This window comes from Ranitomeya imitator, chromosome 2 (genome assembly GCF_032444005.1).
Source record: "Ranitomeya imitator isolate aRanImi1 chromosome 2, aRanImi1.pri, whole genome shotgun sequence".
NCBI lineage: Eukaryota > Metazoa > Chordata > Amphibia > Anura > Dendrobatidae > Ranitomeya > Ranitomeya imitator.
Genome location: NC_091283.1, coordinates 253930581 through 253954380, shown reverse-complemented (window position 1 = coordinate 253954380; position 23800 = coordinate 253930581). Strand labels below are relative to the sequence as shown.

Sequence of the window (23800 nt, the reverse complement as noted above, 5' to 3'; positions counted from 1 at the left end):
TACCTTCTGCTACATTTCCAAGTTGAAGACCCTAAAGTCGACGACCCGGAAGACCACCCCAATGACGACGACGGCGGAGACGACGACGGCGGAGACGACGACGGCGGAGACGACGACACTGGAGACGACGACCCTGGAGACGACGACATGGAAGACCGAGAAGCAGAAGAACAAGAGGCTGCAGAACAAAGAGCAGAAGAACATTAAGCATAACACTTAATATCAGAGCAAAAGATATTATCTAAATTATATGCAGAAGAAGACTAAGCAGTGTATGGGGGTGAGTCCGTTCCTCCTCGTGGTGCCCCTGGATAAAGCCTGATGCTGCAGGCCAAACTGAACGCGGACAAATGTAACTTTTGTGACTGGCAGAACGGAAGGTGTAATCTTCCAACTTTTATAGATAACAACTACGGGAATGCCTGTCACAAATGAGAATATGATGAAGAAGTAGAATAGGAAGAATAATAACAGTTGAATAAAATGAATATGTAGAATAGGAAGAATAATAATAGTTGAATAAAATGAATATGAAGAATGTAATAAAAAAAAAAAAAAGGTAAAGGATGAAGAAGAAGATGAATAAGGTGAAGAAGAAGTTGATGTCAAAGATGCTGATGATGATGAAGATGAAAGTGTGGGAAAAGTAAAAAAAAAAGAAGGGGAAGGGCGTGGAATAGTGAAACATCAATATCTGACAAAATAAAAAAAATATTTACATAGTCAATATCTTTGTCACTTCGAACGTCTTTTAAAAAAACACAAAAAACATGCTATTCTATTTGATTGGGCTAAACCTCTATGACTTTAATGTCTCCGCCACCTCCCCAAATACATCCTGCATTATTCTTAGTTGTTTTCCTTCATGTAGAATGAACCTACAAGGAAAGAAAGGGTTTATTTTAATTCCGATATTTTGGTCCCATTGACTTGCATTGGGATCGGGTATCGGTATCGGCGATATCCGATATTTTTTGAATATCGGCCGATCCAATCCGATACCGATACTTTCCGATATCGGAAGTTATCGCTCAACACTAGTCATGACACAAAACCCCGTTTTCACAAACAAAGGGAGGTTTTAGATCAACCCGGGAAGCAACAAGAGATGTCTCTTTTTCATGTTCTTCTGCAAAAGAAGGGATATGCAGGTCTGTTCTTTGAACTGCTCTAACCTTGAGAGGTTCAGGTTGAAACACTTCTTCTCCTGTCAGGGCTGCCTCTTTGGCTGACCTATCTGCTGTGGCATTTCCAACAGATAATTCATCATCAGATTTTTTATGGGCAGGAACCTTAACAATAGCAAAACCATTAGGGGTTTTCGATGCTATCTCAAAAATTGTTTTCAGTGTGTCACTATGTACAAGAGTCTTATTAGAAGAATCTACATAGCCTCTTTTCCCCAATCTGGCAAATAATATGTCAGTGATCTCACAACATAGGAGCTATCACTGTAGATTACAATGGTACATTGATCATCAGCTTCGTTCAGCTGTAGTACCATTTTTATCACTTCTAGCTCTGCTCTTTGAGCTGAAAAATTACACAGTAATTTGTGTTTTACAACCTGTGATATTTTGGGATAAATAATGGCATATCATGAATAGTAGTGCCCATCTGAATAAAATCTGGAACCATCTACAAAAATTGGTTCATCTGTTGCCTCTGGGTTCCGTCTGAAAAGCGATGGACTAGGATCATGAAAAGACAAAACAATCATGAGTTTGTCCTTCATATTGCATCAACTGAGGAAGAACATATTTGGCCTTATAATCTACCTCAATTTGTTTTGGAGACAATGACAATAACCAATGAGCAAATCTCTGTGACACACCTGGGATATTGTTCTCAAAGAGAAGTTTTAGTGTAGAATGAGGAGTTTGAAAAGTGATTTTGTTGAACACAACAATGTGTTCAGGTGCTTTGACTGCTAAGTACACCTACCAAGTGTCTTGCACAGGTCTCAAAACCTCTTTCAACAGGTGAGAGAAGCTTAGAAAAATAGCCCAAAATTCTCCACTCTTCTCCCTACAACTGTAGCAGCACAGGAGATACAGATGTCTCTGATGTGTGTACTTGCAAAGGAAATGGAGCCGAAGGATCTACTGTGGACAATGCAGGTGACTTTTGTAAATTCATTTTCAATTGTTCAAATGAAGTTTGTTGTTCATCACCCCAAGGACCAAAGTAATTACTATTTTCACCTTTTAATAGATCATACAGGGGTCTGGCCTTGTCTGCAAAATTGTCAATGAAGTCCCTTGAATAGTTCTAACCCTAAGACCCATGAAATGTCACAATGCCTTCTATGATGTTGGAATTGGTAGAGAAGCAGTTGCCTCTATTCTTTCCTGCAGTAGCTGTCTTTTTCCTGGACTCAACAACACTCCCAAAAACCTGACCTTAGTTTGCATCAATTTGACCTTTTTGGTGTTCAATTTCAACCCTGCATCATGCAGCAGCTCAAACAATTCTGTCAGAACAGAAACATGTGATTCTTTATCCTCAGAAGACAACAGAATATCATCAACATATTGCAAAATACAATCTGGTCTAGAAAATCTAGATAATACCTTTTGCAACGCCTGATGGAAAACACTAGGTGACAAATGTGCTCCTTGAAGTAACCTACAAAACAGATATTGTTCATCCAAGAAAGTAAATGCAAACTTGTACTGACAACTCTTTTCAAGAGGTCAGTGCTCAGTCAGAAGGCTAATGAATACAGATTTAAAAAAACTGACCGTCACATCCAAACATAGACTAAGTGTGAACAGGTGCTGAACCTAGAGTCACCAACTCATATACAGTCAAATAAATAAGGCAGCACACTGTAGCACTAAAACATGCAAACATGAAAATTGAACTGCAATACTGCACTAGAAATATGAAAAAATGAGCGTTTAGCGCATAAATTGGCCAATTCATGTGTACCAGGTAGCCACATTAGGGCATCTCTCGTATACCAGGTCCTAAACTTTTTTTAAATCTGTATTCATTATCCTTCTGACTGAGCACTCCGCCTCTTAGCCACAGGTGTTTTAATCGCAGCAGGTCCATTACTCCTCCACAGAGAGAAAGAAATTTAGTCTAAGAGGTTTCACAGGTACCCATTCAGAAGAAGACGTTTATTCTCAGCGAGGAAAGGAAAGTTTAGGACCTGGTATACGAGAGATGCACTAATGTGGCTACCAGCTACCCATGAATTGGCCAATTTATGCGCTAAACGCTCTCATTTTTTCATATTTCTAGTGCAGTAATGCAGTTCAATTTTCATGTTTCATGTTTGCATGTTTTAGCGCTACAGTGTGCTGCCTTATTTATTTGATAGAATCAATTGATTCTGGAGGCAATTTATACGGACGTTGTGGTGGAAGATCTCGCCCTTCCACATTTACAACAACATCCTTCATTGTACCAACCTCATTCCTGAACAGAGCCCAAAGAAAAGGAAAAAGCTGTAAAATTTCTGTCAATACCTCATCACCACCAGTTTCAAGCCACAAACGATCTGTTGACACAACATAATTTAAGCAAATACTTCCAACATGGCTATAATCACTAGGGTCAAAGACTTCAGGTTTACAACCATTAGAATCTTTCCAGATCACTTGATTTCCTAGATCGACTACGCAACCGAATTTCTGCACAAAATCTGTGCCAAGTATATTTTCAGAATCACGACCATAGCAAATGTCAATTCCTGTTTTGAAAGAACTAGGTGTTTCCAACGTCACATTGGTAACCAAGGTTTCTGTAGTTCCACCTTTCCACTAAAACCAACAATAGTACAAACTGGTGAATCTGGTTGTAGCTTCAAATCAAGATTTGTAACATGTAATTGAGCTCCTGTATCAATAAGATATACAACATTCTGTCCTGCTAAATTTCCATTGATAAATGGTCTTCCACAGTCATCCAATGCAACGAGTCACAAATTCCAATGAATGGGGTGTAGGAGTAGTCTGTGATTGTCAGAAGATGGAGGAGATGGGAGAAGACCAATGTCCTTATTAAAAGCACTTGAAATTCTGTCTCTTATCTGTCTGATTAATGGTGCATATGGTGACTGCGTTTGTCTGTTGTCAGTCTGAGCAAGTGCAGAAGAATGTAATGGAGGTGCAGAAGGTTTGGTGGATGATTTTGGCATGAGTCCATTTTCCCTTCCAAGCTTACCTGTTCCTTGTGTACCTGTCTCTGAGTCTGCTCTCAAGAATTTTCTGCACTGCCATTTTAAGTGTCCAGGTATACCACAGAAATAACAATGGATATTGTTCCTTTGTGTAGTATTTTTACCTCCATGATCAATGTAATCTCTGTTCTTGGATGTTCCTGTGGGTCTAGGTTTCAGCTGACTTCTTTCTCATGAACTACAGCTATTTTAGTCAATAAAAACTGTTGCTTCTTGTAATGATGGCTGAGCACAAGCCAATTGCTCTGAGGCAGGATCTAAATATTTGAACTTTTTTACAAAAAATCTGATCATGGACGTTGGCTCCGCATGAGGCCTAAGATCCATCACCATCCTAAAGGCCTGTTCAAATTTTACCAAAAATGCAAATGGGTCATCATTAATATTAGTTTGTACATTTTCCAGAACATCAATTGTAGGAGTGGCTTCGCCGGTTGTAAACAATATTGATTGTTCTTCAAAAAGAGCCTGAAGACCCACCTCTTCCGACAAGCCTACAACCTGCAGTAACCACCGATCGACCAAACCGCTGCATGACCAGCTATACCCTCGCCTACTGTATTCTCACCCATCCCTTGTAGATTGTGAGCCTTCGCGGGCAGGGTCCTCACTCCTCCTGTACCAGTTATGACTTGTATTGTTTAAGATTATTGTACCTGTTTTTATTATGTATACCCCCCCTCACATGTTAAGCGTCATGGAATAAATGGCGCTATAACAATAAATAATAATAATAATAATTGTCTAAGTCAGTCTTCTTTTGTGCTATGCGTCAATTTATCACCATTTAATCTGTGTGTGGTCTGTAACCTTTTTCCCATATGTGAGGGTAACCATACTTTGAATATCTTATATTTTCGTTCATCATTAAGATTGAACTTATCTGTGTTTGATTAAAAAATGTCCGCACTATAAAAGGCATCCATCTTGTCATTGAAGTTTGGAATGTCTTTTACAATTTTCATTAACTGATCATGTATTTTCAGATTAATGCGTGCAGCTCTGTCATGGAATTTTTTTCTGTTGTAGTTCATCTGCTTGTAAATCTTCTACTGAAACAGCTGGATTTTGTATGTCTGGTACAAATGATGCGGCGGCATTGTCTTCCTGTTTGTTTGATCGTGTAACAACAGAAGCCTTTTTTATCTTGGTGCAATTTGGACAATAATTCTGCTCGAGTATCAATTTGATCTTCCAATTGTTCATTATGCTCTGACAATATCAAACAATTTGGACAATCGAAGTAAACCCCGTCAGACTCTTGTGTGTCACCTTGTGTGTCAGTATGACCAATCTCTTGTGTGATAGTACATGCTTTATGGATTTATGTTTCAGTTTTCTCAAAGACTAAATTATTGTACACTCGGACCATGTGCATTCCATTTTGAAGCTTTCTCTGTAACTTGTTTTACTGAGAAAAACCTCTCATCAATTTTAAGATTCTCTGCTTCACATTGGCTATACAAACTAGACCATAATTGTGCATCTGTATGGCTATGAACAAACTTAAACTCTATATTACTTTTCTTAGAATAATCATGAATAAAATCCATTTTCTCACCTATGGAATGTCTTTTCCTCTATTGGATTGATCCAACCGTCAATGGATGGTCCTCTGTGTCTTTACTGAAATCCTCAGACCTCCGTCTGGATGGGACACATGTAGCTCTTTATGGTTGGGGACACAAATCTTCACTCCTCTGTAGGCTCTGTCTGATCCTTGTGACATGAAATAGTGGAATTCCTGCACCTTGAACAACAGGTGTTTAGCAGAGCTCTCCTCCACCTGTGTGCAATCAAAAGGAATCCACCCAAAATAGCACAAAAATCAGATTTGGCTGGGCTCCCCAAAATGTTAGAAAAAATAACACTTTCTTACTTTTTTTTTTTTTTAAAGTAAGAGCACAGTGAGGATAGAAAGGAGAACAATATTGAATTGTGTGGATAAAACAAATCTTGTGTAATGTTTATTCAAAAAGTGATTACAAAAATGAAGAAAAGTAAGTTCATAACACCCAAAAATAAGTATTAGATTATAAAAGAGAAAACAAGCATTCAGTGGTTCTTGCATATGGTCTTGAAGTTGATGTGGTCCGGGTTGGAGTTTCTTAAAGTATGAGAGATCTCCTGAACAAGAGTTAGGTCGGCTTATATACTATTTTGACCCATAGACTTACATTGGTTTCTATTTTTCCTGTCTCATAACAACATAAGATGATCTGCCGCTATGTTCATAGCCTCTACCATATTAGAAGAACACTAGTAACTTGCGGAATATGCATATTAGTTATTTGTACATTACCTCATTTTGAAATGCTTAAGCATATAGCCTGTGACCTTTATGAACCATTTACTATCTCCAAATAGCCACATATTGACAGTTCTGACAAAAGCCCTATAGTTCTAACAAACAGAGAACAGACGTATCGGCCAAAATCCTCAGAATAACTCAGTCCCTCAATATACAGAGTATCTATTTGCTAGTTAGAACCTGCATATGTTAAGTAATCTATATTTTTTATTATTGAATTACTAATATTTTACAGTGTCTTATCCTCCTTCTGGAGTGTGTCAATGACTGCCTTCTAGACATCTGCCCAGTGAGCAGTCTTCCTCATGATTGTGGAGCCTACTGAAACAGACTAAGGGACCTTTTTGAACGTTTAGGAAGCCACTGCAGGTGTTTTTATTCTAATTTACTGACATAATGACTTTTGGGTTTTCATTGGCTATAGGATATAGTCATCAACAGAAATAAACGCTTGAGATATATTAGTCATTACAGAGTGATCTAAGAGTTTAATTTGTTGCATTGAAGAACTGAAATAAATTAACTTTTTGATAATATTCTAATTTAGTTAGAAGCACTTGTATGTGACTACTGTATGTAAAAACAATTAAGAACTTAAAAAAGCTTCTCCCCTGTGTGAATTCTTTGGTGGATAGAAAGAGATGGTTTCTTCACAAAACATTTCCCACATTCTGAAAATGAAAAAGGCTTCTCCCCTGTGTGGGTTTTCTGGTGGCTAACAAGATTCGATTTCTGGTTAAAACATTTCCCACATTCTGAACAGGAAAAAGGCTTCTCCCCTGTGTGGTGTCATGATCCAGTTCTGAGATTATGCTCAGCTCTCTTGTCTCTGGACTGGTCATGTGGGAGTTAATCCTCTCTTCCTCACCCTGGAGCTGGCTGAACTATTTAAGTCCTCTGCATCCATTGGGCCAGTGTCAGCTATAGTTCATGCTGCACGGTTTGAGCTCCTGACCTGATCCCTGTTATTGTGTTCCTGTTTGCCTCTGACTGCCTACACCCGTTTATGACTTGTTCTGACCTCTGGCCTGTACCCCGACTCCATCTCCGTCTCACGTTTTGGTTACCACGTTCCCGGTAGGTTCTGACGTCTTGCTTGTCCCCGACGATTCTCTGCTCGCCCCTTCTGTACCGCGCTGCTATCTCCGTGTATGACCTTGGCTTGTTTCATGTCCCTTTCGTTACCTGTGACACCTGTGTTGTTGCTCAGTGTTGCTGCGCTGTGTGTGCAACCTCCTTTCCTTAGCCAGCACCCCCTGGTGGAGATTGCTCTATACTGCACTACAGCAGCACATCACATGTGGGTTTTCTTGTGGCTAACAAGATTCGATTTCTGGTTAAAACATTTCCCACATTCTGAACAGGAAAAAGGCTTCTCCCCTGTGTGGGTTTTCTTGTGGCTAACAAGATTCGATTTCTGGTTAAAACATTTCCCACATTCTGAACAGGAAAAAGGCTTCTCCCCTGTGTGAGATCTATGATGTCTGACAAGAAATGCTTTATCTAGAAAACATTTCCCACATTCTGAACAGGAAAAAGGCTTCTCTCCTGTGTGAGTTATTTGGTGGGTAACAAGCTGCGCTTTCCGAATAAAACATTTCCCACATTCTGAACAGGAAAAAGGCTTCTCCCCTGTGTGGGTTTTCTGGTGGCTAACAAGATTCGTTTTGTGGTTAAAACATTTCCCACATTCGGGACAGGAAAAAGGCTTCTCCCCTGTGTGAGATCTATGATGTTTGATAAGACCTGATTTATCTAGAAAACATTTCCCACATTCTGAACAAGAAAAAGGCTTCTCTCCTGTGTGGGTTTTCTGGTGGCTATCAAGATTCGCTTTCCTGTTAAAACATTTCCCACATTCTGAACATGAAAAAGGCTTCTCCCCTGTGTGGGTTTTCTGGTGGCTAACAAGATTCGTTTTGTGGTTAAAGCATTTCCCACATTCTGAACAGGAAAAAGGCTTCTCTCCTGTGTGGGTTTTCTGGTGGCTATCAAGATTCGCTTTCCTGTTAAAACATTTCCCACATTCTGAACATGAAAAAGGCTTCTCCCCTGTGTGGGTTTTCTGGTGGCTAACAAGATTCGCTTTCTGGTTAAAACATTTCCCACATTCTGAACATGAAAAAGGCTTCTCCCCTGTGTGGGTTTTCTGGTGAATAACAAGATTCGCTTTGTGGTTAAAACATTTCCCACATTCTGAACAGGAAAAAGGCTTCTCTCCTGTGTGAGTTCTTTGGTGGGTAACAAGATGCACTTTTCGAATAAAACATTTCCCACATTCTGAACAGGAAAAAGGCTTCTCTCCTGTGTGAGTTATTTGGTGGGTAACAAGCTGCGCTTTCCGAATAAAACATTTCCCACATTCTGAACATGAAAAAGGTTTCTCCCCTGTGTGAGATCTATGATGTTTGATAAGACCCGATTTATCTAGAAAACATTTCCCACATTCTGAACAGGACAAAGGCTTCTCTCCTGTGTGAGTTATTTGGTGGGTAACAAGCTGCGCTTTCCGAATAAAACATTTCCCACATTCTGAACATGAAAATGGCTTCTTCCCTGTGTGAATTCTCTGGTGACTGACAAAATCTGATTTCTGGTTAAAATATCTCCCACACTTGGAACAAGAAAATCTATTGTCTGCTTTGTGAAGTTTTTGTTGCTTGAGAAATGACTTTTCTAGGGGAAAACTATTTCCATATTCTGAAAATGAAAATGTCTTCATTGTTTTAGGTGCAGTTTGATTTTTAATGCTTATTTTGTGACTTTGATTTTCCTTAGTAGTCGGTAATGAATCAGAAGACAGGACCTGTTCCAAATGATCAGATGACAGATCTTTGCTGTGAAGGGATGAAGGTATATTTGGAGTAATGGCATTCACTTCAATTGTATCCTGTGGGATCTCAAGATTATCTGATTTAAACATTGAAGATGTCAGCTGTCCTGCTGATTTCCTGGTACGGTCATCTGCCAAGAATAAAACCAATTGTTATTTTAGAAAAAATATCCTTGAATTCTATATTTTTGAACATTTCTACATAAACGGTCTGTAAAAATGGCAAGTTATGCAAAATTATTAAATTATTCACAAAGACAATGACAGTTTACTAGACTGTGCTCAAAACCACATTAAGCATCCATGCTTTTGGCAGTACTATAGTGAGAAGAAACCACTTATTTTATGGCATGTGTATCTCCTGAAGCACAATCTGGGCACTATGTGTTGGGTAATAACTTTGGATATTTGCAATTTTCACTTTCCAACATCTGGAAACTGCAGTGCAGTCAAAATAGTCACTATTTCTATAGATTAATTTATTGAGGGTTATAATTTACAAAATGGAGTCACTTTATAGGGATTTCATCAGATCTGGTTTTCTGCAATTTTGTCATATTAGAGATTCTGCAAATGGTGTGCCCCATCTCCTCTGCGATCTGCTCCTGCAATGTCTGCTTCGGACACCAGACGCGGCTTACTAATTCTGCAGGCGATGCAAGTAACAGAGGTGGGGTTGGAACCAGAAGCTCTTAGCGGTGCAGGCTCTTCCCAGCCACTAAGATTAGGGTGCCTGGTATCTGTAGTACCATCCAGTCTGGCAGTATAGGTGTGTGTGTATTCAGCTGCAGTAATCTCTTCCCTGTTTTAGCCAATTGGAAAGCACCAAACATTTTTTTATCAGATAAATTTGTATTAACGATAACAAGATTTACAACAGATCACATGTTCATTCATACTCATTTTATGTTTTACAGTAAATTAACCCCCCCGATGGAGATGATATCAGGAGCAAACAATAATTCGTCCATAGTTGACAATATCAAACAGAGTTCCAGTTTACCATAAGTTGTATTCTATAATACTATATACTGGTATAACATTAATCCTATCCAACCACGGCTGCCATAATTTATGGAAGAAATCTAGCTCGTCCCTCCTGGTGTAAATGCTTTTCTCAAGCTCAGTTATGTGGTTCGTTTGAGCAATGAATTCGCGTCTGGACAGAGGCTCCTCTCTAACCCAATATTTTGCAATCAGTTTACTTGCAGCAAACGATAATCTTGCAATTACAATTTTTGTCGTATTGTCAGTTAATATTTCCTCCACATACCCTAAAATACATATCAACGGATCCCTAGGGATAACGCACCCATACACCACTCCAATGCAGTTCAACACTACAATCCAATAGGAGGACTATCTGGGACAATGCCAAAGCATATGCAATATGTCCGTCTGAGATTGCCAACACCTTGGACAATCAGAGTTGGACTTCAAAAGCACCACACCTTACTACAGCTTGAAGCATATTGCCGGAATCTGCCAGATACAGCCTTGATCTCCTCTAGTTCAGTCCTCTGTGCTCAGCTCCTGGCTTGTGTATTTGTTTCCTGTTGTGACCCCAGCCTGTTTACTGACTACTCCTATGTCTCCTGAGTTAGTATTTTCTCTGGCCTCTTGGTTCTGACACGGTTATCTGTCTATTCTTCTTCCCATCTTACTCCACAGAACAGCAGGTAACACTTGGCTTCAAGCCTAGGGGTCTCTGTGTAAGTCCAAATCTGTCATGAACCCCAGAGATTCCTGACCGCTGCCACCAATATGTCACGGATTCACACCGTGACCGTCACCCCTACGTCACGGATCGGGGTGACTTTAGGCCAACAGACAGCTATCACATGTGCAGGGGGCTTATCTTAGCTATCCCTCCACTGCTACAATGCGATGAAAAAAAAACACACACAAGGCTATTGACCTCTTAGTTTACAGCAGGGGCTTATTTTAGGTATCCCACTGCTCTTCAATATACCACGAACTGCAGGGATTTATGTGTATCCCGCTTACAGTTCCACTTAAACCTTGCAGCTCTCTGGCGCCCCCCTTTCTGTCAGGTCAGATTAGGTACTGCACCTAGGGTGATTAGTCACCAGAAAGGCTGCCTGTTATGTACTGGCTATTGGGCACGCTGCAGCGACGCAATAAATTACTCCCGCTCAGGCAGGAACAATAATTATCAACACAGCATTCGCTACATTGACACCCAAACGCCTGCACACGGTATTGCTGCCACCAGCTTCGATTAAACGGGTCCGAAGCTAACCCAAAACAGTAGCGTAATTCCCTTCAGGAGACAGGGGTACTTTTTAGAACAGGAAGAACGAACTAGTATTAAATATTATACTCCGTAAAGTTTAGGCAGTGTTTATAGAAAAATATTACAAGGATGTTACAAAAGGAGACAATTGCAAATATGTACAAGGTAATTATAAAAAAATAGGGAATAACATGAGAAATCAACACTTACATGTGTTCAGAGCATTGCAGGCAACCAGGCTAGTGGAGTTCCCATACGTCCCAGTGCATTAGGACTTGCAGTCAGGGCTCTTCAGGTAAAAAACTGACTGCTGGAAGCCTGCCAGAAACTTATAACCTGCAGCCTGTGACATCACAGAAAGGGCTGAGTTAAGATCGCCCTCCTCTTTCTTCAGTCTTGGTAACTCTAACACAAGTTACTCTAATGGCTGTATCTCTGCTACAGAACATGTCATAATCATAACAAACCCAGCATTCATCTCGTATTAACGTGGGCATTCTAATGAGATCAAATATGTCCTATTTGTGATGCATAATTACAGAGAAATCCAAACTTTTTTTACCTGATGGAGTTAGAAGCTCATGTTTACAGCGGTTGACAGATCCACCGAGGGAGATTCCAAATATGTATTTATTATTCTCCTATCTTAAATCGTTTGCCTAATATCTTACAATAGCAGAACAAAGGACCCTCATGGATTCTAGAGTCTTCTAATCCAGTTCTAGATGGCAAAGCTTTCCAATGCAGCTATGCCGGTCATAAATTCCTCTCTTCAATAAAACTCCCCCACATACATTGGCAAGGCAAGGTCTTGCCTGAGTGAAAGGGAAGGGTTTTTTTTAGCCCACATCCTGGGCTGACAAGAGAAACTAAACTTATATGATATTTCATACAATATCGTGACACCTCCCCTTTTGGTGTGCGCTACAGAGGCATAACCCCACGGTATACCTCCATGCGCACCTCAAAAGGTTCACTCTTCCAATTACAGAAAGATGTAATTTATTCCACGCCGAAATTTTGGTCCGTATTTTTTGTAACAGAGGTCTTATATTAAGTTTTTTAAACCTCGTCAGAGGGAGGGCGATTTGTATCCCCAAATATTTAAATTTCAAAACTACCTTCAATTTTGCTGACATTTCCACCTCCCCAGTACCCCTTTCTACTTCATAAATGGGCATAATGCACGATTTGTCTCAATTTATTTTGAGTCCAGAAAATTCCCCGAATTCCTCAATTAATGCCACTGCGTTATCCAGATTCTCCCGAGTCTCCCAAAAATAACAAAATATCGTCGGCAAACAAAGACACCTTCTCCTCCTTCATTCGATAGACAAATCCTTTTAGCTATCGTGCATCCCTTATTTTAGCGGCCAGGGGTTCCACGGCTAGGGCAAATAGCAACGGAGACAATGGGCACCCCTGCCTTGTACCCTATGCAATGAGAAACTATCAGATAATGTATTATTTACTCTAATTTTTGCCACTGGAGAGGAGTATAGCAACCCCACCCAAGATATAAACTTAGGCCCGAACCCAAGGCACAACAAAACAGACCACAAGTAATTCCATTCCACACAAAGGCCTTATGGGCATCCAAAGACACTACTACTCTCTTTCCAGCATTTTCGGCTGGGATTTGCATATTTAAATATAGTGTCCTTAAATTGATTGCTGTAGATTTATTGGGCATAAATACAGATTGATCGGAGCTGCCTTGGACGCATGCTGACAGGCAACATGGGTACGCAGGACTTTGAGTGTCGCTTTTATCCCTAGGGCAGTGATATTTGGCTAATGAGTTTATTTAGAGTGATGTATACTCTCCCACATTAAGCTATATTAAGCCCTCTACTTTTTAGGATAATTGGTATAATGTTTGCACCTTATTTGCACTATGCACTTTTTTGCTATTGCATTGAAGTTTATTGAGGTGGAGATTTATGACCTGTTTGCCCAGCCTGCTTTTTCTCAGTGCCACTGTTTTTGTGTCCTTCACACAGAAGCTCTCTATGTGCCTTGTCATTGATAAGCTGTTTTTATCATGATTTTTTTGTGCTTTTCGTGTAATATCAGGTTTTCAATGAACTGTTATTTTATGAAATAACTCTTTTTGGACAGTGAGTATCTGTAGCCCTATATACCGGCTACTCACTGATTCCAAGATTGTAGACACCTGTGATGCTAGTTAGTGGACACACCACGATTTAACATGTCCCTTTTGTCACATAATTTTCAGGGGTCCCATCATTTCTGTCCAGGCCTGATTCATGAGTTTTAATTTATTTTTTATTCTGTGGAAGCATGGTTGAAATGCAATGTCTGACTTTCATTTGTTCATTTTCATAGATGTTTTATTTCTTATTACTTTTGTCAGATTCAAGTTATTTCTGTGACCATTGTGGGTTTTTCGTCATTAAACGAGGGGTACCAACAATTTTGACCACATATGTACAGATTATAACCCTCCGTGAATTAATTTATAAAATGGAATCACTTTATGAGGATTTCGACTATTCTGGTTTTCTGTCATTTAGTCATATTAGGGCTTCAGCATATGGTGTGTCCAATCTCATCTGGGATCTGTTCCTGCTGTCCAGCTGGAGTAATCTGCTCCCTACTTCAGCCAATTGGAAAGTACCACACCCTACTAAAGGTACCGTCACATTTAGCGACGCTGCAGCGATCTAGACAACGATCCCTATCGCTGCAGCGTCGCTGTGTGGTCGCTGGAGAGCTGTCACACAGACAGCTCTCCAGTGATCAATGATGCGAAGTCCCCTGGTAACCAGGGTAAACATCGGGTTACTAAGCGCAGGGCCGTGCTTAGTAACCCGATGTTTACCCTGGTTACCAGCATAAACGTAAAAAAAAAAAAAACACTACATACTTACATTCTGGTGTCTGGCCCCCGGCGCTGTGCTTCTCTGCACTGACTGTGAGCGCCAGCCGGAAAGCACAGAGGTGATGTCACCGCTGTGCTCTGCTTTACGGCTGGCGCTTACACAGTGCAGAGAAGCACAGCGCCGGGGGACAGACACCGGAATGTAAGTATGTAGTGTTTTTTTTTTTTTACGTTTACGCTGGTAACCAGGGTAAACATCGGGTTACTAAGCGTGGCCCTGCGCTTAGTAACCCCATGTTTACCCTGGTTATCAGTGAAGACATCGCTGAATCGGCATCACACACTCCGATTCAGCGATGTCTGTGGGAGATCCAGCGACAAAATAAAGTTCTGGACTTTCTGCTCCGACCAACGATGGCACAGCAGGATCCTGATCGCTGCTGCGTGTCAAACACAACGATATCGCTATCCAGGACGCTGCAACGTCACGGATCACTAGCGATATCGTTCAGTGTGAAGGTACCTTAAAGCTCAAAGCACACGGCCGGAATCTGCCAGAAACAGCGTTGTTCTCCTCTGGTTCAGTCCTCTGTGCTCAGCTTGTGGCTTCTGTATTTGTTTCCTTTTTGGAAGTGCATTTGGACAGCAAGGTGGCTTGCTGTAAAGGGAACTAGAAAAAAAAAATCTTTAAATCTTCAGCATAGCAAGTGTGAGCGAGCTGAGTGTGAGCTGAGTGTAAGTGTGAACGGTGGTAAGTGTGACTTGTGATTCAGTGACTTTGGATTCAGGGAGTTTCCAAGGGAGGAATTACTGAATTGCTGTCTGATTTTTATTAATACTTTGTATTTATTTTTTATTTTTTTTTATTGAACTGTTCTGTCTGGTGCAATCCCCATTAGGAAATGTGCTCCACTCTTGTTAATGCTATCCAGTGCACATCTTGCCACATGTATGCAGTCCTTGAGCAGCCGATCGAGGGTGCATACTGCTGTGCGAGATGTGAGCACGTTGTGCATTTGGAAACCCAGATTCTGACTCTAAATGTGCAGCTGGCAACACTGAGATCCATTGACAATATGGAGAGGAGTCTTCTGCTCACGGAGCAGACGCTCAATGGGACAGATGAGGTGGGGGGTGGTGGGATGGAGCTGCAGGATGGTGAAGTAGGAAGCTGGGTGACAGTTAGGAAGCGGGGTAGAGGGAAGAGTGCCAGGGAGGCTAGTCCTGATCTGGCACACCCCAATAAGTTTGCTAAGTTGGCAGATGAGGGGGGTGCCAGTAAAGGGGTAGCACTGCTGCAGCCAGGCATGTCCTCTGACAGCCGGAGGAGTGACTGCTCCAGTAAGGAGGGAAATAGGAGAGCAGGGCAGGCCAGACAGGTGCTGGTAGTGGGCGACTCAATTATTAGGGGAACAGATAGGGCAATCTGTCACAAAGACAGGGATCGTCGAACGGTGTGCTGCCTACCTGGCGCTCGAGTCCGACACATCGCTGATCGGGTGGACAGATTATTGGGAGGGGCTGGGGAGGACCCAGCGGTCATGGTACACATTGGCACTAATGACAAAGGTAGAGGTAGGTGGAAGGTCCTTAAAGATGATTTCAGGGAATTAGGCTGCAAGCTGAAAGCAAGGACCTCCAACGTGGTATTTTCCGAAATACTGCCGGTACCACGCCAGAGAGGCAACGGGAGATTAGGGAGGTTAATAAGTGGCTCAAGAATTGGTGTAGGAAAGAGGGGTTTGGGTTCCTGCAGAACTGGGCCGACTTCTCAGTTGGCTACAGGCTCTACGCTAGGGACGGGCTGCACCTCAATGGGGAGGATGCAGCTGTGCTGGGGGAGAGAATGGCTAGAAGGTTGGAGGAGTGTTTAAACTAGGAATTGGGGGGGAGGGTATTCATTTTATAGGCGGGGAAGATAGTGCAGATAGAGACCTGGGCACAAATAAGGAAGATGGGGGTGGCGGTGGCATGGGGGGTGGGGTTAGAACAGTTAATAATTTAAGAAATAGAAGTACAGAGAGGAACATAAAGTGCATGTATACTAATGCCAGAAGCCTCGCCAACAAAATGGGCGAATTAGAATTAATGTTGTTGGAGCATAATTATGACATGGTGGGGATATCTGAAACATGGCTGGATGAGAGCCATGACTGGGCTGTTAACTTGCAGGGCTATAGCCTGTTCAGAAATGACCGTACAGATAAGCGAGGGGGAGGGGTGTGTCTGTATGTAAAATCATCCTTAAAACCCATCCTGCGTGATATAGGTGAATTTAACGAAAATGTAGAATCCCTGTGGGTGGAGATAAGGGGAGGGGGAAAAAATAATAAATTACTGATAGGGGTTTGTTATAAATGTCCAAAAATAATGGAAGCAATGGAGAATATCCTCGTAAAGCAAATAGATGAAGCTGCGACTCAAGGAGAAGTCATTATTATGGGGGACTTCAACTACCCGGAAATAGATTGGGGAACAGAAACCTGCAGTTCCAGCAAAGGTAATCGGTTTTTGACAACTATGAGAGACAATTACCTTTCACAACTGGTTCAGGACCCAACAAGAAGGGGGGCACTGCTAGACCTAATATTAACCAACAGGCCAGACCGCATAGCAAATATAAGAGTTGGGGGTCACTTGGGAAATAGCGATCACAAAATAATAAGTTTTCATGTATCCTTTAAAAAGATGTGTAGTAGAGGGGTTACAAGGACACTAAACTTCAGGAGGGCAAATTATCAACGGATGAGAGAGGATCTTGGTGCAATTAACTGGGACGATATCCTGAGACACAAAAATACACAAAGAAAATGGGAGACATTTATTAGCATCCTGGATAGGACCTGTGCACAGTATATACCTTATGGGAATAAACATACTAGAAATAGGAGGAAACCAATATGGCTAATTAGAGCTGTAAGGGGCGCAATAAGTGACAAAAAGAAAGCATTTAGAGAATTAAAGGAAGTAGGTAGGGAGGAGGCATTAAATAAATACAGAAAATTAAATAAATTCTGTAAAAAGCAAATCAAGGCAGCAAAGATTGAGACAGAGAGACTCATTGCCAGAGAGAGTAAAAATAATCCTAAAATATTCTTTGACTACATAAATAGTAAGAAACTAAAAAATGATAGTGTTGGCCCCCTTAAAAATAGTCTGGGTGAGATGGTGGATGAGGATGAGGAAAAAGCCAATATGCTAAATGACTTTTTTTCATGGAAGTGCGGCGGCGTCTAAAAATCACTAAAATTGACAAATCTCCGGGCCCGGATGGGATACACCCTCGAGTACTGCAGGAATTAAGTACAGTCATTGATAGACCATTATTTTTAATCTTTAAAGACTCCATAATAACAGGGTCTGTGCCACAGGACTGGCGTATAGCAAATGTGGTGCCAATATTCAAAAAGGGAACAAAAACTGAACTCAGAAATTATAGGCCAGTAAGCTTAACCTCTACTGTGGGTAAAATCCTGGAGGGCATTCTAAGGGACGCTATACTGGAGTATCTGAAGAGGAATAACCTCATGACCCAGTATCAGCACGGGTTTACTAGGGACCGTTCATGTCAGACTAATTTGATCAGTTTCTATGAAGAGGTAAGTTCCGGATTGGACCAAGGGAACCCAGTGGATGTAGTGTATATGGACTTTTCAAAAGCTTTTGATACGGTGCCACACAAAAGGTTGATACATAAAATGAGAATAATGGGGATAGGGGAAAATATGTGTAAGTGGGTTGAGAGCTGGCTCAGGGATAGGAAACAAAGGGTGGTTATTAATGGAGCACACTCGGACTGGGTAGCGGTTAGCAGTGGGGTACCACAGGGGTCAGTATTGGGCCCTCTTCTTTTTAACATATTTATTAATGACCTTGTAGGGGGCATTCAGAGTAGAATTTCAATATTTACAGATGACACTAAACTCTGCAGGGTAATCAATACAGAGGAGGACAATTTTATATTACAGGATGATTTATGTAAACTAGAAGCTTGGGCTGATAACTGGCAAATGAGCTTTAATGGGGATAAATGTAAGGTCATGCACTTGGGGAGAAGTAATAAGATGTATAAACATGTGCTTAATTCTAAAACTCTGGGCAAAACCGTCAATGAAAAAGACCTGGGTGTATGGGTGGATGACAAACTCATATTCAGTGGCCAGTGTCAAGCAGCTGCTACAAAGGCAAATAAAATAATGGGATGCATTAAAAGAGGCATAGATGCTCATGAGGAGAATATAATTTTACCTCTATACAAGTCACTAGTTCGACCACACTTAGAATACTGTGCACAGTTCTGGTCTCCGGTGTATAAGAAAGACATAGCTGAACTAGAGCGGGTACAGAGAAGAGCGACCAAGGTTACTAGAGGATTGGGGGGTCTGCAATACCAAGATAGGTTATTACACTTGGGGCTATTTAGTTTGGAAAAACGAAGACTAAGGGGTGATCTTATTTTAATGTATAAATATATGAGGGGACAGTACAAAGACCTTTCTGATGATCTTTTTAACCCCTTTACCCCCAAGGGTGGTTTGCACGTTATGGACCGGGCCAATTTTTACAATTCTGACCACTGTCCCTTTATGAGGTTATAACTCTGGAACGCTTCAACGGATCCTGGTGATTCTGACATTGTTTTCTCGTGACATATTGTACTTCATGATAGTGGTAAAATTTCTTTGATATTACCTGCGTTTATTTGTGAAAAAAACGGAAATTTGGCAAAAATTTTGAAAATTTCGCAATTTTCCAAATTTGAATTTTTATGCAATTAAATCACAGAGATATGTCACACAAAATACTTAATAAGTAACATTTCCCACATGTCTACTTTACATCAGCACAATTTTGGAACCAAAATTTTTTTTTGTTAGGGAGTTATAAGGGTTAAAAGTTGACCAGCAATTTCTCATTTTTACAACACCATTTTATTTTAGGGACCACATCTCATTTGAAGTCATTTTGAGGGGTCTATATGATAGAAAATACCCAAGTGTGACACCATTCTAAAAACTGCACCCCTCAAGGTTCTCAAAACCACATTCAAGAAGTTTATTAACCCTTCAGGTGCTTCACAGGAATTTTTGGAATGTTTAAAAATTAACATTTAACTTTTTTTCACAAAAAATTTACTTCAGCTCCAATTTGTTTTATTTTACCAAGGGTTACAGGAGAAAATGGACCCCAATCGTTGTTGTACAATTTGTCCTGAGTACGCTGATACCCCATATGTGGGGGTTAACCACAGTTTGGGCGCATGGCAGAGCTCGGAAGGGAAGGAGCGCCATTTGACTTTTCAATGCAAAATTGACTGGAATTGAGATGGGACGCCATGTTGCGTTTGGAGAGCCACTGATGTGCCTAAACATTGAAACCCCCCACAAGTGACACCATTTTGGAAAGTAGACCCCCTAAGGAACTTATCTAGAGGTGTGGTGAGCACTTTGACCCACCAAGTGCTTCACAGAAGTTTATAATGCAGAACCGTAAAAATAAAAAAATCATTTTTTTTTCACAAAAATTATCTTTTCACCCCCAATTTTTTATTTTCCCAATGGTAAGAGAAGAAATTGGACCACAAAAGTTGTGGCACAATTTGTCCTGAGTACTCTGATACCCCATATGTGGGGGTAAACCATTGTTTAGGCGCATGGGAGAGCTCGGAAGGGAAGAAGCGCCGTTTGACCTTTCAATGCAAAATTGACAGGAATTGAGATGGGACACCATGTTGCGTTTGGAGAGCCACTGATGTACCTAAACATTGAAACCCCCCACAAGTGACACCATTTTGAAAAGTAGACCCCCTAAGGAACTTATCTAGATGTGTGGTGAGCACTTTGACCCAATAAGAGCTTCACAGAAGTTTATAATGCAGAGCCGTAAAAATAAAACAAAAATTTTTTCCCACAAAAATAATTTTTTAGCCCCCAGTTTTGTATTTTCCTGAGGGTAACAGGAGAAATTGGACCCCAAAAGTTGTTGTGCAATTTGTCCTGAGTGCGCTGATACCCTATATGTGGGGGAGAACCAGCGTTTGGGCGCATGGGAGGGCTCGGAAGGGAAGGAGCGCCATTTGGAATACAGACTTAGATGGAATGGTCTGCAGGCGTCACATTGTGTTTGCAGAGCCCCTAATGTACCTAAACAGTAGAAACCCCCCATAAGTGACCCCATATTGGAAACTAGACCCCCCAAGGAACTTATCTAGATGTGTTGTGAGAACTTTGAGCCCCCAAGTATTTCACTACAGTTTATAACGCAGAGCCGTGAAAATAAAATAAAAAAATTCCCCTCAAAATTATTTTTTAGCCCCCAGTTTTGTATTTTCTCGAGGGTAAAAGGAGAAATTGGACCCCAAAAGTTGTTGTCCAATTTGTCCTGAGTGCGTTGATACCCCATATGTGGGGGGGAACCAGCGTTTGGGCGCATGGGAGGGCTCGGAAGGGAAGGAGCGCCATTTGGAATGCAGACTTAGATGGAATGGTCTGCAGGCGTCACATTGCGATTGCAGAGCCCCTAATATACCTAAACAGTAGAAACCCCCACAAGTGACCCCATATTGGAAACTAGACCCCCCCAAGAACTTATCTAGATGTGTTGTGAGAACTTTGAGCCCCCAAGTGTTTCACTACAGTTTATAACGCAGAGCCGTGAAAATAAAAAATCTCTTTTTTTCCCACAAAAATTATTTTTTAGCCCCAGTTTTGTATTTTCCAAAGGGTAACAGGAGAAATTGGACCCCAAAAGTTGTTGTCCAATTTGTCCTGAGTACGCTGATACCCCATATGTTGGGGTAAACTCCTGTTTGGGCACACGGGAGAGCTCGGAAGGGAAGGAGCACTGTTTTACTTTTTCAATGCAGAATTGGATGGAATTGAGATCGGTCGCCATGTCGCGTTTGGAGAGCCCCTGATGTGCCTAAACAGTGGAAACCCCCGAATTATAACTGAAACCCTAATCCAAACACACCCCTAACCCTAATCCCAATGGTAACCCTAACCACACCTCTAACCCAGACACACCCCTAATCCTAATCCCAATCGCAAATGTAATCCAAACCCTAACCCGAACTTTAGCCCCAACCCTAACTGTAGCCTTAACCCTAACCCTAGCCCTAACCCTAACCCTAGCCCCAACCCTAACCCTAACCCTAACCCTAGCCCTAACCCTAGTCCCAACCCTAGCCCTAACCCTAGCCCTAACCCTAGCCCTAACCCTAGCCCTAACCCTAACCCTAGCCCTAACCCTAGCCCTAACCCTAACCCTAGCCCTAACCCTAGCCCTAATCCTAACCATAGCCCTAACCCTAGCCCTAACCCTAGCCCTAGCCCTAACCCTAGCCCTAACCCTAGCCCTAGCCCTAACCCTAACCCTAGCCCTAACCCTAGCCCTAACCCTAGCCCTAACCCTAATGGGAAAATGGAAATAAATACATTTTTTTCATTTACTTTTATAGCGGGTTTTTTAGCGGATTTTTATGAGTGGCTGCCGTCACACACTGAAAGACGCTTTTTATTGCAAAAAATATTTTTTGCGTTACCACATTTTGAGAGCTATAATTTTTCCATATTTGAGTCCACAGAGTCATGTGAGGTCTTGTTTTTTGCGGGACGAGTTGACGTTTTTATTGAAAACATTTTCGGGCACGTGACATTTTTTGATCGCTTTTTATTCTGATTTTTGTGAGGCAGAATGACCAAAAACCAGCTATTCATGAATTTCTTTTGGGGGAGGCGTTTATACCGTTCCGCATTTGGTAAAATTGATAAAGCAGTTTTATTCTTCGGTTCAGTACGATTACAGCGACACCTCATTTATATCATTTTTTTTATGTTTTGGCGCTTTTATACGATAAAAACTATTTTATAGAAAAAAATAATTATTTTTGCATCGCTTTATTCTGAGGACTATAACTTTTTCATTTTTTTGCTGATGTTGCTGTATGGCAGCTCATTTTTTGCGAGACAAGATGACGCTTTCAGCGGTATCATGGTTATTTATATCCATCTTTTTGATCGCGTGTTATTCCACTTTTTGTTTGGCGGTATGATAATAAAGCGTTGTTTTTTGCCTCGTTTTTTTTTTTTTCTTACGGTTTTTACTGAAGGGGTTAACTAGTGGGCCAGTTTTATAGGTCGGGTCGTTACGGACGCGGCGATACTAAATATGTGTACTTTTATTGTTTTCTTTTTTTTATTTAGATAAAGAAATGTATTTATGGGAATAATATATATATTTTTTTTTCATTATTTAGGATTTTTTTTTTTACACACTTGGAAATTTTTTTTTTTACTTTTTTACTTTGTCCCAGGGGGGACAATACAGATCGGTGATCTGCCAGTTTGCACAGCACTCTGACAGATCACTGATCTGTCTGAGAGCAGTGCAGCGTTACCAAGTGCCTGCTCTGAGCAGGCACTTGGTAAGTCACCTCCCTCCCTGCAGGACCCGGATCCGCGGCCATTTTGGATCCGGGACTTACTGCAGGGAGGGAGGTAGGAAACCCCCGGAGCAACGCGATCACATCGCGTTCCTGCGGGGGTCTCAGGGAAGCACGCAGGGAGCCCCCTCCCTGCGCGATGCTTCCCTGCACCGCCGGCACATCGCGATCATCTTTGATCGTGGTGTGCCAGGGGTTAATGTGCCGAGGGCGGTCCGTGACCGCTCCTGGCACATAGTGCCGGATGTCAGCTGCGATAAGCAGCTGACACCCGGCCGCGATCGGCGGCGCTCCCCCCGTGAGCGCGGCCAATCGCGCTGGACGTAATATTCCGTCCTTGGGAATTAAGGCCCACCCCACATGGACGGAATATTACGTCCAATGGCAGAAAGGGGTTAATCATCGACCTGAAAGGGGGACAAGGGGGCATCCTCTGCGTTTGGAGGAAAAAAGGTTTAAGCATAATAACAGACGCGGATTCTTTACTGTAAGAGCAGTGAGACTATGGAACTCTCTGCCGTATGATGTTGTAATGAGTGATTCATTACTTAAATTTAAGAGGGGACTGGATACCTTTCTGGAAAAGTATAATGTTACAGGGTATATACACTAGATTCCTTGATAGGGCGTTGATCCAGGGAACTAGTCTGATTGCCGTATGTGGAGTCGGGAAGGAATTTTTTTCCCCAATGTGGAGCTTACTCTTTGCCACATGTTTTTTTTTTGCCTTCCTCTGGATCAACATGTTAGGGCATGTTAGGTTAGGCTATGGGTTGAACTAGATGGACTTATAGTCTTCCTTCAACGTTAATAACTATGTAACTATGTAACTATGTGACCGTGGCCCGTTTACTGACTACTCTTGTGTCTTCTGATCCTGTTTTCTGTCCTTCCGGTTCTGACCCAGCTACCTGACTAT

At 41.5% G+C, this 23800-nt stretch overlaps 1 protein-coding gene across 1 annotated transcript in view; it reads right to left on the bottom strand.

Moving 5' to 3' along the window:
• Positions 1–6146: 6146 nt before the first annotated feature.
• Positions 6147–23800, bottom strand: part of LOC138662953 (oocyte zinc finger protein XlCOF6-like) — a 51364-nt gene continuing 33710 nt past the window's right edge. The window contains exon 7 of the mRNA XM_069748965.1: positions 6147–9467. Within this exon, the coding sequence (XP_069605066.1) occupies positions 7798–9467 (1670 nt within the window). The 3' untranslated portion in view covers positions 6147–7797. The remainder of the gene's footprint in view (positions 9468–23800) is intronic.